The 17,500-nt window shown below is 43.8% G+C and overlaps 2 protein-coding genes and 2 non-coding genes across 4 annotated transcripts; 3 read left to right on the top strand and 1 right to left on the bottom strand.

Moving 5' to 3' along the window:
* Positions 1 to 3,204: 3,204 nt before the first annotated feature.
* Positions 3,205 to 3,507, top strand: orf100 (hypothetical protein). The gene has a single exon. It carries the CDS (start codon positions 3,205 to 3,207, stop codon positions 3,505 to 3,507), a length of 303 nt encoding a protein of 100 aa, YP_009532852.1.
* A 372-nt stretch (positions 3,508 to 3,879) lies between these two features.
* On the top strand, positions 3,880 to 3,952 carry trnC(gca). Its single transcript has one exon. It is a non-coding gene; the product is annotated as a tRNA-Cys (tRNA).
* A 1,128-nt stretch (positions 3,953 to 5,080) lies between these two features.
* orf123 (hypothetical protein) lies at positions 5,081 to 5,452 on the top strand. The gene has a single exon. It carries the CDS (start codon positions 5,081 to 5,083, stop codon positions 5,450 to 5,452), a length of 372 nt encoding a protein of 123 aa, YP_009532851.1.
* Positions 5,453 to 5,675: 223 nt separating this feature from the next.
* Positions 5,676 to 5,750, bottom strand: trnH(gtg). The gene has a single exon. It is a non-coding gene; the product is annotated as a tRNA-His (tRNA).
* Positions 5,751 to 17,500: the final 11,750 nt, after the last annotated feature.

The following is a 17,500-nucleotide window of genomic DNA, read 5'->3' as shown; positions in this document are numbered from 1 at the left end:
AGGCATAGTCCGAATTAGCTCGTCAGTGGTAGAAGCTGGTTCATCGGCTTAAGCCAGTCAATCTATCCAAAGAGCCTACCCTACGCCAAAAGAATCGATTCAGCTCCAGCTGCGCTTTCCTCCTTTCCTTTCTTTTCCTTACCTGGGAATTCAAATAAGAATAGAAGGACGAGTTACTCGCATTATAGACTTTCTCAATTCGAGATGTTACCTTCAGACATGGAAATAGTTGAATATATAGTTTCTATGGGACTTTATATGACTCTAGCCGTCTACATCGCTTTTAGGGCTAGGCTCCGCTCCTCGCTCGAGCTACCAGCTTTTTTTTTTCATTCCTGTTGACTAATCCGAGTCCTTGAGAGCTTAGACGTCAGCGGGGAAGAACTCCGAATTTCATCGGCTCCTCCTCTCTTGCCCTCTTGCTTGATGGTATCCAGTTGAAATGGTTGCTGGATTGCCCCTAGTTCAAGCTCTAAGTCAAGCATTCACGCACCAAAGACCTCTTACTACGCTCCTGAGCCTAGGAAAGAAAAATCCCATTTGCCTAATACGTACTACTGTACTGCATATGATTTAGCAGCCCTTATTCCTCCACCAGCTTCTTCTTGGCATCAAGCCAGCCCTTATTCCTTGCATCAACAGGCAATCCCTCATAAAAGAAAGGCTACTGACTTGGCTGATTCAACAAGGGAAAAAAGGCATCCATTCAAACTGCTCCCATTCCTATGTTGACACCAAGAGAAAGAAGCAAGTCAAGCCGACTTCAAAGTTGTTTGGATTGAAAAGGTTTGGAGCAGCTCAAACGAGGAAGCGGAAACTTCTTAATCTACGCCATTGGGCGATCTCTCTTTTGGTCCGGTGGAAGTCAAAGTGGAAGGCGAGTCAGCAAACGAACCCAGGAGCTAGACGCCACTCCGAGCGGGGGAAGCTCAATTGAAAAGGAGAAGTCAGGGTCTTGTACTAGTAGCTTCATCCCGTAACCCCTCAAGAAAGCTCTTCAAGCCCTTGTTCCGTTCCAGCGGATAGCACGCTGGATACTTCCTTTTCTATTGTCAGATATGGATTGTAAACAGCTATAAAATAGCAAGCCATGAAGCCAACTGCCCTTCATTCTATTAGGGAGTTGGAATAGCTGGATTTCAAGGTGAGAAAAAGGACCGTCCCAGACCTATCAGGAAAGGGGAAAGCAACGAGAATCTTTCTACCTTCACGGGTGAACCTGGAAATAAAGATACTTGCATTTCCCTTCACTCATGCGAGCAACGGGGCGAAGAGTCACGAGCTCTTCATGGATAGAAGATAAAGATCTGGGTAAACCTCATCAATTCCATTCTATGCCGGGGCGGTGCCATCATTTCTCCCCTACAATAAGGAAGGATTTCTTAAGGGGAATGATGAAAGAGGCTTGGTATTCAGTATCAAGAACTCACGAAGCCACTTTCGAAGGGAAAGTAAGGCCTTCTTTAGTTGTGCTGGCTTTATGAGCTTCTCTTCTATTGCGTAAACGAAAGGTGTCTTGCCGCGTATGAATTGACCGATTGGCATTTCTTTAGACGCTGGTGCGGACCAGTAGAGTAGTGCTTTTTTTCTTTAAGCCGGTAAGGTAATCCGGTGTCAGATCCATGTCGAAACGAATACGTAAAAGGAGAGACCGTAGCTTACTCGAAAGGGAGTCCCACCTAACAGTATGCTTCGCTTCCAGTGGAAGGATCGCTAGTTCCTATCATCTGTCTTTCTGTATTAAATTAAAGACAAATAAGTTCTATTTCTATCGCTCGGGCACTCGGGTTAGGGCGAGTCTCTCCCTTCTTTATTGTCGGATTGCGAAAAGCTACCCCTTTCGCTAATAAGACATGGACCAAATAGCATCCCCTGTTGATATTGGATATTGATAGGCTGACAACTCACACGCGGGTAGTAGTTTTAGATACTATTAAACAGTAATTTGCCCATATGCAAAGAATTAATGGTCAAGCAAGAAGTAACTTACCTTAGGGCAACTTGTCCTATTCCTTATACTCTTTATCTTTTCTCGAGACAATCGAAGTAATCGTCTTCAATGAGATGGCTTAGTCCCTTTCAAACATACTATATTAATTCACATTCGTCAATCTCCGACAGGTACCCGGCAGTAGCCGACATTGATTCCTTTTAGTAGACGTAAGAAAGGCGAATCCCATGAGGCTGTTCGTGAGCAGAGAATTGCCGGTAGGACCAATGTAGAGGACTCATTCATTCGACTAAGAATCATAGTAAACACCTTTATGGGATGTATTCTTTTGTGATTCTGGAAAGAGAGCTTTGGCTTTCTTCCCTCTTGAACAGAAAAGCAGACTCGAACTACTTGTCCTGCTAGATCGACTCGAGGACGGTGAAACATTATGTTGAGAAGAAAGCCTTGACGAGGTGCAATCCTTGTAACCGGGAAAGCCACAAATGGGGGAGGAGGATACGAAGATCACAAGAGTTTGTTTCCCCAAGAGCCCGTAATCCCCCTGAGAAGCCCCGGGATGGCACCCAATAGTTACTGTCAAAGTCCATGTCTGCAGGAAGTCAAATCCCGTGATCAAGCCTTTGAGTTATCCTGTTTTGGTTTTGGAAAGCAAGTCACAATTAAGATAGTTTTCAAGCATTCTATGAGTTAAGGAGGTGACTAAGCAAGCCCTATTGCAGTCCTAAGGAAGTCATAAGTAAACTCTCCTGGCCAGTTAGTTGAAAAGCCAGCGGCAAGGAAGTTAAATTGTTGATGCCCTCTTTCTCTTTAAAGGATCAAGAGTTTACCACGTACACAGAATCGAATGCTAGTTCGTACCCAAGGGATTAGATATTCCTAGATGGGCTTGTTCTTGAATGCGCAGGGATTGGGACTAAGAAGACTGCTGCCATTCCATTCAGGTAATGCAATTGTGAATGTCCGATCAATAGCAATAGTGCTGTGGCACTTCTTAATGACTTTCCTGTTGAGCATAACTTCTGGAGGATTTGATATGGATGTCACTTGCTCTAGAATCATCAGTTTCCTAATCGAATAGGATAGGACCGGTGCAGGCCAACTCGGAATAGAAAGAGCCCTTTCCTTTAGTAGGACGAGGTCTGCCTTTAGCCTTCCTGTTATTAGGAGTGGATTAGTTAGAGTCGGTCCGTTCTCTTGTTTCAGAAGCCGAGTAAAGGGCTCTTGCTGATACTACATCAGATATTATTATTATGCGATGGTTACTTAAAAATATGAATATGGGAGTTTTTCTGGGCCTACTATTTATTCTCTTTTGTGACAACAAGAGTGTTATCCAAATAGCACACAATCATGTGTTTCATGAGGCGAACAAAGCATATCGAAATAGCCTAACTCACTTAGGGCACTTCGTTCGCCATCACTTTCTACAGGGTTCAATGCCATACATTTCCTCAGAGCTTCAGATCGCGGATCTTCTTACGAAGTCCCACACCACTATGCGATTCCGATACTTAGTATCCAAACTCCAGATGTTATCCCTTGAGGCATCTTGAGTTGTAGGGGGAGGGGGGGTGTTAAGCATATTGATTTGTTATATTCTGTATATAGTAAGTAGGTCTTGCTGTATATAGCACTTTCCTTTTATGGATGGAATCGAGAGGGAAGAAAGAGTCCGGTTTCAGAGGCTTGATCAACTTTGTTCATGGATCATCAACAAATCCCTAAATGCTTCTTTATATTGTCGCCACGGAAAAGGTTCAGGTAGGGAGAACTCTTAGATTAGATTCTAAAGTTTTAGAGAGTTTTTTTGAAAATCCATCTCCACCTATTTGTGCCCTTCCTCCCAAAAGCATTCCGGCATCTGTTATTCCTGGTCTCACCTGTGAAGCAAAGTAGGACAAGGGAGAAAGACATGGAATTGATAGGGAACCGTAGCCAAGTGGCTAAGGCATGAGTCTGCAAGACTTCTATTCGTCGGTTGGAATCCGACCGGTTCCTACAGCGCCGCGCCATTCCACCCATCATTTTTTTACTTAGTGGATAGAACGGGGGCCGGAGCTTGCTCCTTCGTACTAGTGTAGTGGCTTAGCTGCCTTAGTTTCCCATCCTTACCGTATTCCTATTCCTTAGCACAAGCACTAAGTAAGTCTACTACCTGTAGGTCGAGTTCAATTACATCGAACCTTATGTTACCTACTTTTACTCATATATTTCTTTGGTATACCTCAATACAAGACAAGCACAGGAAAGGATATTCAATCAAAACCGGGCTATCGCCCTATTCTCTCTCAATTGCCTATCCTTTATAGACGAGGGGTTCGCGATTAGCAAGATCGGCTTAGATATAACTTCTCAGGGCTCTGTAGACTTAACTGTACTTTCTCCGGCTAGGAAGCCTTTGGTGTCCATGGATATGGATGTAATTTGACCGATTAAAGCGATTCAAAGCCTGAAAGATGCGCTGTCCTAAGCCTTAAGTTAAGGGAAGGGACATTTCAATCAACCTATTAGTAAAATGTGAGAATGAGCGGACAGGCCGATCGGATAAGATTCTTTTCCTTTATGGAGGGAGCTTACGGACGGGCCAAGCTCTTTATGACTTCTTTGACGCAGATTGAAAGTCTAGTTTGACAGTCTTCGACAGATCTTTTTTTTCGGGGTCTTCCCTACCCCCTATAAGGTAAGGCAAGTAAACTCGTCCTTGGGAAGTCTAGCTTTGTCCTTCTGAGTCTCGTCCTTTATATAACTTCCTAACATTCTTTCGTTCGTTATATAGCGATAATCGCCCTTATGAGGCACTTTAACTAGGTTCTCATTTCCAAGAAGAAGAGCATGTTTAGGAGCAGCCCCTGAGTGAAGAGCAAGCAAACTCCGCCCCTATCTGCCGGCTATAGGTCACGAACTATAAGACCAAGGAAAGCAACCTCTCGTTAAACCGCTTTAATGTAATGTTGCCTTTTTGGATATCCAAGAGAAGATAAGGCTGGCTTGGGGCTAACCCTTCCTGACAAGGAATTTCATGACGGGCTGACCTTTTCCTAGCCTTTACCAAACGATTAGCGAAATGAAATCGAGGAATCAAGGACGATTCGATGACTCTCTCCAATAGATCTCGATTTGCGGACGATGTCGTTTAAAGAGTCGACACCGCTTTGCACAAGAATCGGTTCTTTGTATGGATGGACAGAAGGGCTCAGCCAGACCCGGTTCAATTCGTTTTTTGCGGGAATACCAGGTTCAAGTTCAAGGGAAGAGAAAAGAAAGCGTAACTCTTTGTTGTCCTCTTACTCTTTTAGCCTGCCTTGTGGAGGTCTCTCGGGTGTCTACGGCGGATCCGATCAGTCTCGTGAAGAAGTCTTTTCCGATCTTCCACTAAGAAAGGTATCGTCACGACAACTAAATTTGCCCGGTAAACTAGTCGGGGCTCCCCATGGTTTAGTAATAGGGAGGGGAGAATGTCTCTTCATCCGGGGGTTCATTTCATTCATTATGAACTAAAAAAAGTGTAAGGCTGATTAGTGAGGTCTTAAAAACTTCATACAATGAATGATCAGCCATTCCATTTGTGCTTTCAGCAAGTAGGCGACGCGAATCTATGGTTTCTATGTTTCAATCGGGTACCAATTGCTTGGATGCGTTTGAAAGCCTCGAGATTACTTTAAGAAAAAATTCTTTCTAGGTTTGTCTTGTGTCTCCGTAACAAAAATAAATAAACTTAATGGGCGAACGACGGGAATTGAACCCGCGCATGGTGGATTCACAATCCACTGCCTTGATCCACTTGGCTACATCCGCCCTTACCCTCTAGTCTCTATCTACGATCAGATTCTTTCTGAACCCCCTATGACCGCTATCAAAGAGAAGCTTTTTCCTATACTATAACTATAGTAGTAGCAAGTCTATTTCTTGTTTTTTGGAATTAGGGGAAGCAAAGCTTCAAACAAAGAGGTTGGGCTGTTCACTTCATTGATTTGACTTCACTTTACTTAAGATTAAAGATAGGGGCCGGGCGGGCAGTGAAGGCTCGTTTAGTAGAAAGCAAGCTCCGCTTTTTGAAGCGAGCCCCCAGAAAGCCTTTGCACGCTAGCCTCTTGTAGTTTAGGGTTCCAAACCTGCGCCTTCTCTCTTCCAGTTCTCTCCCTCTCATTTTTTTGACAGGGGCGGAGAAAACCACTCTATCAATAACAAGAATACAGTAGCAATTCAGTTTCAAATGGTTTGAGCTTGGAAGCAACCTACTATCTATCGATAGGCTAAAACAGACTGCTATTGGCTGCTTTGCCTATCTATTCTATTATGGCCGGCTTGGAGACATAAGAGGAAGACCGTCATTTCTATCCGGGTACGATCCTTCATTCATTCGTTGAACCTTGGGGATAACCATTAGCATTGAGGTCAATCACCACACCACCTCTATCATACGACATTACATGACGCGAGAGTGCATGGTCAACACACACCTACCTAAAGCGCCTACGTTCCGCTTGCAGCCAATACAAGCACAACCTAACTTGCACGAGATTCAACAACCGAAACTACTGGTAGTCCCGAGGGGACGGCATCCTCAAAAAAGAAAGAGTTAGCAGTACTGAACAAGCGAGTCATCGGTCGGGGGAAAGAAAAGGACCGCCTTTAAAAAGAAAAAAAAAAGTGATAAGGTCCGCCTTCGGGCTTTGAAAAAAGGCTTCGTACCATCAAGAATATATAGATAGATTGACTCGCGGTTAGGTTAGTAGTATGCGACAAGCAGACCAAACGCCTCCCTGGGCCTCCCGGCTGTAAGTCAGCCAGAAAAGAAAAGAGACTTGCTATTTCCCCAATAAAATAGCTTTAATAAAGTGAAAGATCTGATTGTTACAGAAGACCAGATCGAGGGATGAAATCTACTCTACCGGACAATCAAAGGCTTAAACCCTGGTCGAAGCGAAGCGCATGCGATGAGGGAAGAGAGAGACCACCAATGCAAGTGGATCGACTTAAGCATCGATTTCGAAGGCGACAACATGAAGCATGAAAATAGAGCCAGCCACTTTTTATCGTTAATAATGTTACAAGCAACAACGATAAAATACGCTCTTGGATGCATGCCCCTATCTCCCACCCATCGTCCTGATCTTGGCTTGAAGTATCCAAGTAGCGCTAAAACGAAAAAGCGAACTATTGGAATTCTTGTCTTGGGCTTAGCCCTCTTTTACACCAACTCAATAACAAGCGCCGAACAAGGATGAAAGAAATCACATTACTAATCAAAATTTATTCATTCAACCATTCATATTACGTTATGGCAATCCTACACGCCGTCCGTGCAAGCAGGATACCGCGGTCAATGCTGTAAACAGACCTAGCATCATGCCATCAGAGCTCAATTCAAGCAGAATCGGAGAAAGGCTTCAAGTCAGTCCCGCGAGCTAAGAAAGTTTTTTAGTAAGGCTGGGATATTCTCCTTTAAGTTTAAGTCAGTACCCAGAAGCAAGGAATTAGAAGTAAGCAGAAGAGGAAGGCTCGAACTTGCAGTAAGGAAAGGGGAAATGAGACAAAGGCTAACTAAGGACCTCTATCTCTAAACTCTAAAAGCTGGAAAGTGCTGACTCCAGGCCTTATCCTACACCCTTGGATTACATCATTACCTACTTAGACAATAGTCAGTCAAGAATGAAGAGAGATGGGAATAAAAGAAAGCAGACGAGAATGTAAACAGAGAAAGACGACTGAAAGCTGGCATGGGTAAGTCACTCCTTGCTTTATGGCTTACAGGAGTACTTGACTAGCCTGCTTGACTCGCATCTCTACTTCTCTTTCAGAGCCTGCGCCAATGAGTAAGGGATTCGCAACGGATATGCTCCAAAGAAGAATACTTCCCTATAGCAGTTTCTGCTCTATAAGAGGAAGTACTGAGATTGGATATTCCTATCCCTAACAAGTATAGACTCTATCTTCTATTAGGAAAGAGTCAATCACCCGTAACCGCAAATGCTACAGTAACTGCTCCAACCGAACCCTCACTAGTTGCAGCGGATGAGCGATAGCCTTTTTGTGTACTTGCTTGCCTCAACTCAATCTTTCACAGCTTCCTCAGTGCGGAATAGAGCAAGCCAGTGAATTGACCCTTACTAGGAAGATTGGTAGGACGGGAGGATAGTTGTACTGCTTGCGGGGATACCTCAGCATATAGATTGGATTGTGGAAGGTTGATCTCGAGATTGGCTTTCAAACTATGTTCTAGTTCATACCGTGTAAAAGAACAGGACTTTATTCATTTCGATTTCTGGAATTAGCCATTCTGCTCTATTGGGTTCAAGTCCTTCTGGATTGGGTGAAGATGGAAGAGATTGGTGGGATACCATTGGGTGGAACTCACTCGAAGCAGGAAATCTTAGAAAATAAGCGAGACCTCATCCGAGGAAATAAAGGGTTAGGTTGGAAATGATTCAACTAAAGCTCCCTTTATTAGATCAAGTCACTATCGTATCGGGGCGGATTGCTATCAGGTATAGGATTTCATCCTGCCCTGGGTTCGCTTTGAAGACCGCACAAACCCTCGCTGAGGGAGACATAGGAAGGAACTTCGGTTTAACGACTTGCCCTTTTCCATTCAAGTCTTCTTTCTATCTAGGCTTCAAGCTCCGTGATTGGATTCATCACTAATCTGTTACGATCACCTCATTAAAGACCTAGCTTCCTTTCATTGTGAGCTTGCCCTTAAACTAAGGGATTCTGTGAAATTTGATATTAGTTATGCAACATAACCAGGAGAGACTTTTCCCTAGCAAGCTCCTACAGCAGCTTATCTAACTGGAAGGGTTCTTTCATATTTCCTTCTTCTTGCTTCCCTTCTGCGCTTGCCTCTGCCTTCTTATTCACCAAACCTTCTTATTCTCGTTTCCTCATTATCCCATTCCCTGTAGTAAGAAAGGGGGGAACCTTCTCTCTCAAAGAAGCTAGTCTAGTAAGGAGATACTTATAAAAGAAAACAAAGAAGCTAGCTATATAAGGAAGCAATCGCGCGCATAGCACTCAAGCAAGGGTGCTGTAGGGAAGAGAGGAGATAGAGCACAGCGCTCAGAAAGAGGCTAAGCTAGGGTTGCTACTGGTTTTGAGGTCATCGATGAACCCAGTTCCCGCTCTACCTTTTCGGCTTAGTCACTCTCTCGTCGTTCCGATTAAAGGATTGAACAAGAAGAGTTGCTACGTGTAACATAAAGAAGACTTTGAACCTGGGCTTCCTCTAACAAGAGAAGAAGCCATTAGTAGTCCAGGTTAGGCTTTCGGTTTAATACCAATCTCCCGCAGAGTATAAAACAATAATAGTTGTATGGGCTCAGCCCTAGTTCTTAAGGCGAAGTATCACATGAAAGAGAAAAGTCAACATGAGACTCGAAAGACGCTCGGCGATAAAGAAAAGAAAATGACTCTTTCTTCGGTGGACATGGCGGAGGCTCATGCACTTACACTTAGGAAAGGTTCTGACCTGGCTTTTTCTCTACAGCTATCTTCTGTTTGTATGTATGAAAACAGATTCATCTCAGGTCTTGAAAGCTTTTCATAGTCAAAAGTCGTCTACAGATCGCAGTCTGAGGCCTATTGTTAGTGATGTGCAGCAACTCCGGATGTCCCACCACAGCTGGTCGGTATAAAGGGTGAACAGATTAGCCAATGCTTCGGCCGATTGGGTGGCAAAGCATCTTCCTGACTGACTGTGTCGACCTTACTGGGTGCAGAGTCCTCCACCAGCTATTCTTGCTATTTTAAGAGAAGATCATCATTGTCTGACTTAGGCCTTGATGTCTTTTGATTTCAGCTTTCAATGCCCGGAATAGGAACTGAGATGATTCGATAGTGGGAACTCATGAGCGCTCATCCATTCTATGCCGGGAACCTCGTAACTATGCCAAGCCCGACCTGGGGAGATTAAGCTACTAAACGGTCAAGAAAGACGTCGCTTGCTTGTTGTTGTGGGAAAGCTTTGTTAGCTATGAGTTCTTCTGTTAGCTTCCGGCTTATCCTTAGCTGTCTTTAGCAAAGGGGTATCATACGAAAATGAATCCCACATTTTAGCTCTCATCTCAGAGTTATAATAGAAATAGAAGGCTTAGTTAATGAGCTTATCGTGATCTAGCGGACTCCTCCCAGGCATCTCCTGCCTATCTCACTTTCCTAAGACTAGCTAACAGGTAATTCATATTAATTCTTTAATTCGTCATTTATATAGGGTTCATAAGCTAAGTGACGGTAGATTGTTAATTCAATTCCCTTCCTTTTTTCTTATATTCCCTTCGCGAGTAGGAGTTAGAAGTGGAAGAAGCATCTTTAGCTAATTCATCAACAGGAAGAGTTAGCTGACGTCAGAATTATATCAATGCAATGTCAGAAAGGAAGAACAGATACCAAAGAATGCTAATACCTATAGAAGAACAGGAAAAAAGTCTCCATTCGACTATTTCATTCAACTCTATTTATTATGATTCTTCTTATCGTTCGTGACCAATTCCTTATTAATAAAGCTCACTGAACTGTCCTCCCGTGTGGACTGGCAACCTCTTGGATATCTCGCTTCTTGGCCGCTCTTTACACTGTCTCACCATTTGGTGGTGTGCGGAGAAGATATATCCGGGGAAGCGCTTTGATAAGTATGCTATCCTTGGTGACTAGATTTGTATCGCCGACTCAAAGGTGGCAGAAGTCTACCTATCTACACTTAACTTAAGGATTTAGGTGTGACTATATCACTTCCTAAGTCTTTAGTCTCAGATGTGGGTGGCGCTGAGTTTGCTAAGAAGTTTAGGTGTAAGAATTTAACAGTGGATTTATTCCGGGAAAAAAAATGCGCGAAAGAATAGAGAAGTAAAGAGGATGGCAGTAGCTCCGGTGCTATCCCATTGGCAGCCGGTAGCCGAGTCCGAGTCTTCATTTTCACTTCTTTATGATGAGAGAGCTGACCCTGAATCCTGCTGTTCTTCCAGGGAATTCGTCTTTGATAGAGCACTTGCCCGAGAAATCTTTGCTTTTCGTTGAGCTCTTTTCCTTTCCGTTGCGTTTAGCTAGGCTAGGATCCTAATAACCTTTTTACTCGAATTCCTTCCTCTTCCCGAGCGGATCCCTATTGTGCTTGGCCATTCCCTTGTTGGTAAAAAGGAGTGGATTTCTAATGGTCTGAACTCTCAATCTGATCTGGAACTCAGGAACAAGCCGTAAGGGCTTTCGTTAGCGTTAGACTGCGTCTTCAGGTACGTCTATTGGTGATTCTTCATCGGATTCCCTAAACATGGGGCTAATCCTTATCCTTAAAGATTCTCTGGGAAAGGGCTCCGTAACATCTATCTCAAAAGAAGGAAGGACATTCTATTATGCCTTCTCCCCATTCCCGGCCGTAGCACGGGCAAATCTATCTTCAACGGGTGCCCCGACTGCTTATTTCCTAGGAGCTATTCCTACCATTATCCCACGTCCCTTGTCTTTATCGCTCTAGCAACTGCCATTCATTCCTTGTCCACTTTTCATGCATGCAGGACTCTTTCTAAAGAAGAGGAAAGCTCCATGTGCACCCAGAGAATAAGCAACTCGCTAGAAGGAATAGATATTGGCTCTTGACGTAAGGAATAGAAGGAAGGTTCTTTGCGAGAGTAGTTCATCTCGGGGGAAGAGGGAAGTAGTGGCTTCTACTCCCATACGAGCGCACATTAATCTAATTGAAATCCGGTAAGAGAAGGACTTGACTTGATCACGCTGCTCAGTATACTAGTATAGAATGGTGCGTTCCAATGCCAGTGATAAATTGGTTTAAAAAGATCGTATTGAGATCGCTTTTTCTCAATCTAGTAAGAGGGGTTGAGATGGATTCCTTTCGGGGCTTGGGCTAGCTTGGATCTTTTCCTCTTACTTTGATTGCTTGATTGTGCTAAAGGCTTTGCCATGTCATTCTGCTAGTAAGAAGGTAAGTCGCTTCCTTGTGGATAGCCTTCGCTTCCGGCTTCCCTTCGACGATGTAGTTTTCTTCGCACCCTATTTAGGTCTCTTGCTTACGGTTCTTTTGACTCTTTGGAAGATTGGGTTATTTGCAATAATTGGTATAAGATATCCACGCACAGAAAAGGAGCTGTTTTCGCTAGAATGCCTTGTTCTCGAATCCAGATGAGACTATTGGGATTGAGCTTGAACGGGGTTCATTTGCAAAAGTTGGAGAATCCAACCTGCTGCTGTGGGAATAGTGCCTCACGTCGACTGTTTGCCGTTGAATCCCGAAGAAAGAAGAAAATGGCACGAGTGGGGTCAAGCATTTCTATTTTTTCCTAACCTAAAAGGGGCGTAGCGCTTGCTTACTTGTTAGAGTAAGGACTTTAGGGCTCTTAAAGTATTATGAAAAGGAGCAACGGCTTTCGCGCAGGAGTTTGATTGCTGGGAGAGGAAGGGGAATAGTAACAACAACATACTAATTCGAGGGTAAAGTCGTAGTTAATCACTAATCAAATAATAGGGAAGAGGAAGTAACGGGAAATCATCATAATGGTAAACCAGAGTCACCGGTTGGCGGGAGTTCCAACTTCCAAAAGAGGAAGGTACGATCCATCAAATTGATTCATGAGAGGGAGGTGGAATCTTTCCTGTAGTAGTTGGAGTTGAAGGTGTGGCACACCAGCTTGGTCTTTCTGTATAAATGTATTAGCCGGTTGGCTGGTCAATCCAGTTCTTTTTTTTTAAATATATGCCGGTCTGAGCTCTCTTGCTTGGGGTCCGGTAAATCCTTTTACCAAATCAATATCTCCACTGCGGTACACTTCTCCCCAATATGAGATAGATTGCAGCTATAGTCAGAACTCCAACTGGGCCAATGGCGTAATTATGACCTGAGGTAGCGAACGAGACAGCAAATGGATGGAAATTCTCCACCCAATGACAGCCTTTTTGTATCTTTTCGTGTGGATCACACCACCGTTTGAAGATTTTCTGCCGAAATTTCAAAGTTGCATTTTTCATGAGAAAATACTGTTCATATCATATTTTTAGAATAGCTATTTTGAATGAAATAATACATGTTCCATCTCGAGTTGCATTGCTCGATGGAGGAGTCGTGAATTAGTTGTGGTATCCTGTACTGTAACCGGTACTTTCTCATTGGGTAGTGCCCGACCTGAGTAAAGTTGTAGTGATCCTTCCGGTTGGAAAGTATCTGAGGCTGAAAGCCGAGGATGGGAATATGGTTGACCCAGAATTGACATAATAAAGACGGCCCAACTTCATCACCAAAGGAAGAGCTTTGCCCATTCGAATTATCAAGATCCGGCTACCCAAGATTTTGAATAACAAAGAGGAGAGCGGTCTACAAGAGTAAGCGAATGGTTAATTCACTCAAGTCTTTCTTGGAAGTGGAAAACCAAAAGATGCTATGCTGCCTACCCCTACAAAAGAACGGTGGGCGAGCAAGCGAAGCCCCAGGTTCGGAAAGAATAGTAGGTACCGGAGTAGTAGATACCAGAATGATTCTTGAGCAGCGCTGGGAGAAGTGAAGAAAAGGCAAATCTTTGAGAAGGAAGAGCGCTATCCTAGTCAAGAAGAGAAGTTCTCGAGATATCTATGGTGAACCGATGTTGCTTAGGGCGGGTGACCATCTTATGATTGAAGATAAGCACCGAAAGTAAGAGAAGTGAGGCGTTCGGAACCTATTCTAGTAGAGGAACCAACCCCCAGAAAACCTGACCAAAAGATAGCTACGTTCCCGTCACTAACCTTACTTCGGAGTATGTGGCGGATCCGCTGAGAAAAGACGGGAAGGCAAACAGAAAGTACCACTTTTATTATCTTAAGTTAAGATGAATCTATTGAAGAGTCAAGGTTTCCAATGAGCACGGATGAGGCGAAGCATCGATCCCTAACAAGCGAGGTAAGCGCCCGGATACAAAGGAATCTTAGTCTATGTCTTGGTCACCCAGAAAAGTATTCAGAGATAGTTGAATTGAGGGACCTCTACTTTACGTACCTCTGTAGTCTTAAGAGAAAGTAAGACACTCAGTCTCACCGTTGGAGGATTGCGGGCGTTAGCCCGAAGCCCATAGAGAGAGAGTCAAAAGCCTATAGCACTGCAGGAAGACCAAGGTCTCGATCGACAGATCTAGTGGTCAGTCACCGTCCATATTTGATTCTACGGCCAATGCTGCTAAATTCAAATAGCAATTAAACCGGGAAGCCCTAGCCTTGAAACAAGGGGCTTTATTACTAATATAGAAATTGAAATCAGATAAAGATGCCTAGTCTGCGCTGTTAGAATCCATTGGAGAAAGGCTTGCTCACTTCTTCATCTGTGAGATGATCGTATTATAAGTTAGAATAATGGGATTGGACCTTGCTTCGATCCCCTCTTTAAGAGACTCCAGAAAGTAGTTGACCCATAGATGTAATAGCCGAAATGAAACTCTTTTACGTCATAGGAACTAGTATCGAATTAGAAGAGAGGTAATTCCTTTACGTCGTAAAGAGAAGCATGTGCCTTCCACCTATCCTTGCAGGTATAGCAGGGCTTTAAAGAACGCATCGGGCAGCGAGCGGAAAAAGAAAGTCGATTGAATCTTGGTAATTGAGTGAAGAAGCTCTCAGCGAACCCCTAAATCTCGGAAGTATTGAATCGGGATGGGATCCGATCTCTTTTGGTACACTCGAGTTATAAGGTGTGTACAGACAGACAGGCTTCCTTTCGAAAGGCTAGGCACCAAGGAGCGATAGCCTATGAAAGCAGAGAAAACTCGAAACTCCTAAACCTAAGGCAGCCTTTCTCCTTATTATTTCTCTTAAATAAGAGATAGCACCAGCCTAATCCAAGAATGTTGATTCTTCTCTTTCAAAAAAAAGACTTTGGCTATTCAAAGCAATCCGCCCAATGAGCTACGGCTAGATGAGCTAAGGCCAGTGGATTCCTCTCTTTAAATTCCTAAATAAAAGAAGACAGGATCTTCTACTTATTTATATATGCCAACTGCAACTGATTCCACTTGAGCAAGAGCAGCTTGCCGAAGAACAAGAAAGAGATATGCGAAATCAACCAAGACAAGCACACCGCAATCAACAGGTAATCCCGCATCTGATCTTAGTCTGATAAGACGAGTCGAATCGCTGGGGTACTTGACTACGAGATGACTACGGCTATTCAAAGCATCTCGAAGACGGTCTCACTTGGGATCGTTCCTAACTCTTTTACCGGAACTCAATCAAAAAGAATTGAATTCGGAAGTAACTGCACTCACCTAAGGTGCGAAGCGGAATAAGAAGGACAGTCTTTGATCCGGGATACCGTGAATCCGCTACGATATGTCTTCTTTGACTTTTATGAGATTTCCGGACCCTTTTAAATTAAAGAGCGGTGTCGTACTTTATTTATGTTGATTGAGACCCCTTTGTCACTGAACTAACTCGCTGTGCTGTCGAAGCGAACTCATTTTATCGGGGCACTGAACTCACTTAAGCCGAATCTCACTCCCTCTTTATGGCAGCGATCTCATACTAAACAGTAGAGAAAGAAAGTCCTCAATTCCATCGACTCTCTATTGTTTGTAAAAGATAGCTATTCCTCTGCTTTGATGCTTTCTTCTGCTGATTCAATAGCAGTTGATGAAATAGTAGTTGTCCTTCAAACAAAGAGCCAAATCCCCTCTTGCTATGGGGGAAAGCTCCATCTCAACTGTCTTATCTCAACAAAGAGTGAATTCTCGAGCCGGCTAAGAGCCTATTCTATTATAGGGTAAACCAAAAGATAGAATTCCTCTACGAGTTGCTCTCTTTTTAGATCTTTCCCTGCTAAAGAAAGACCAGTGACTGCTACTCCTACTGCTATTGGCTAAAGATCGACAATCTATTCGCCGATCCGATAAATTGTCTTCTTGCTAACAGTTCTTCTTAAAGAAAGGGATATCTCATTCATTCTATTCGGGGATCTTGAGTAAGGTAAACAAAAGGGCTACAGACTGGAATAGGCTTTCAACCTACGACCGAAGTCAAGGTGGCCGGGGAAGTATGAGTAGTTTTTTCAAATGCACCAAGGTCTAAAGCCCTTCCTTGAGTTTTATGAAGTGGAAAAGCTTATTCCTTAGATCATGAAGTTATTAATGCACCACCCAAAGCTCCATATATATCCATTATGTATGCCATGGGAAAGGGAAGGTTATAATGATGAGGATGGGCTACTCATTAGCGAGCGTAGGGGACCTCCATACTCTTATCCGTCACCGATCCTTCTATCTCTCTTCACCTACGACTTATTTAGCTATGATCTCCCTAATCCTCCTTACAAGGCCGATACAATAATAAGACTCCTTAATAAAATAAAAGGAGTCTTCAACCCTCTCAATCAATAGAGGCTAGATCGGACTAAGGAGAGAGACGGTTGAGTACGGAAGCGAAAGCGGAGATATAGGCTAAAATGCCCAGTGAGAATACTGACATGAGTAAGGAGAAATCCGAATGACTAGTGGCCATAACTCATTAAGCAATCTTAACCTTTTTCGCTTAGCCTTTCCTCTTTCTACCGTTACGAGATGCAGTATCCTCTAACGTCTTTGCTTGCACGGCTTTCGACCGGGACGGGAAGAGGTTTCCTCGTTGCATCTTTCCACACAGCATTGGTTCTGTCCCTTACCTTACCTTTATCGCCCGTCGGGCGTCAAGGTTCGCATTAGATCCCCTTATCTATCGTATTTTTGCCCCAACAAAAAGCCCAGAGCAAGGGCTGGGGGGAAAGAATGCATTTCCGGAATCTCAATGTTGCCCCACCAAAAGACGAGAACCAAATGCCAATCGCTGATCTGTTAGTGGACAGAGCTTATGGGCAATCAATTCTTTCATTCATGGACGGTCACTTAGGGTATAACCTTTTTTTCATCTCCAAAGAGGACGAGGCAAAAACAGCGTTCCGTTGTCCGGGTGCTGTTGGACGGACTATTCTGCTGGCAGGTGATGCCCTTCGGTCTGAATAACGCTATAGTTACCTACCAGCGAGCAATGAACCTCATCTTCCATTACTTTATTGTCAACATCGTAGAGGTGGTGTATATTGACGATGTAGTTGTGAAGTCTTTCCCTGTTTATTCGGGTTATTTGTCTGATCTCAAGACAGTGTTTGAGCGCGAGAACACGGCTTGAAGATGAACCCGTAAAAATGTGCATTTGGCGTAACAGCAGGAAACTTCCTAAAGTTCTTAGTGCACAACAGAGGGGTTGAAATTGACAAGAAGAAATCGGGCCAGAAGTGGAAGAATGCCTCTCACACAGATGGACAGCAAAGAAGGCCTTCTAAGGCGGACTCTGGCTCTTTCATTTGTATGTAAGAGTCCTCCTCAGGCACGAGATTGTCCGATGAAGGATAAACTTGCTGGTTGCCGAGGACCAGAGGGAAGAACACCTAGGGTGAATCCGTTACAGTTGCGGAATGCGATCACCCATTAGAAGCCTACGTCTGCTGGGCTTATGTATGTTGAGATAGTGCTGAATGAAATGGCCACTCTGCTCGTGCGATGGTCGATACCGGCGCCACGAGACGAGGCTACTTCCATCCAAGGGAAAAGTGAA

Source organism: Glycine soja, mitochondrion (assembly GCF_004193775.1).
Source record: "Glycine soja mitochondrion, complete genome".
NCBI classification, from domain to species: domain Eukaryota; kingdom Viridiplantae; phylum Streptophyta; class Magnoliopsida; order Fabales; family Fabaceae; genus Glycine; species Glycine soja.
This window is presented reverse-complemented; position numbering and strand designations above follow the sequence as displayed.